We start from the raw sequence: 784 nt of genomic DNA on the forward strand, positions 1-784 counted from the left end.
TGTTGATATATTACACTGATAAAATTGATAATATGATAGTTATTGTTATATGTGAGTAACATTATGTACAGTACAGGAAGAACTTTAACCAGCTGTTGTACCTGCTGCACAATTCCAACCATGATCTGGATGACGATCACCTAAAGGTAGAAAATGCCATGATTAACAAGCTTAACTGACCATAAGACCTACAGTATCATCATCAACATCAACTATATCTGCAAAGGTTCATTGCAAGTAGATCCACTGCATCAATAAGAGGAAGGTAATGTTGAAACTGCTTCTCCATCTTCTCCATGCTGAATAAATAGAGCTTCTTACATAATACATATGAATTATGGATGATTTACACATACATGTAGATTAATAATCTTATGTACTCTTAGGCCAAAGGATAATTATTATATGATGCAATATGGGATATTTTTTTACATTTTGGCATGACACAAACTCCAAAAAGGTCCATATTGTGGTTTTTCACTCTCTACAAGTGCATCAAACCCTAATGATGGTGCCACTGTTCAGCTCACCATTTCCAGCAGCCTGTGCAGGAGCTTATTGATGCGGACCTTAGGAGTACATGGGAAGTCTTTCTGGTAGCACAGAGTGGGGGCCAGGAGGAAATAATACAGATCTGAGAAATCAAAGACAGAGTCACAAAGGTCAAAAAGGATCATCTTAAGCTAATGTGAAGTAATTAAGTATCACCTTGAATAACAAGCAGTTTTACCTTGTAAAGTGAGATGCTCACTGGGGGCTTTTTGCGCAACAGAAACATTCTTGT

General features: G+C 37.0%; 1 protein-coding gene across 1 annotated transcript in view; it reads right to left on the bottom strand.

The window, feature by feature from the left end:
- LOC118330297 (diacylglycerol O-acyltransferase 1-like) overlaps positions 1–784 on the bottom strand; it is an 11,519-nt gene that overhangs the window by 5,100 nt on the left and 5,635 nt on the right. The window contains 3 exon segments of the mRNA XM_035664783.1: positions 102–140; positions 531–634; positions 731–784. Of these exon segments, the coding sequence (XP_035520676.1) occupies positions 102–140; positions 531–634; positions 731–784 (197 nt within the window).

The sequence above is a fragment of the Morone saxatilis genome, unplaced genomic scaffold (assembly GCF_004916995.1).
Source record: "Morone saxatilis isolate NCDOM2014 unplaced genomic scaffold, NCSU_SB_2.0 Contig2, whole genome shotgun sequence".
Lineage (NCBI taxonomy): Eukaryota > Metazoa > Chordata > Actinopteri > Moronidae > Morone > Morone saxatilis.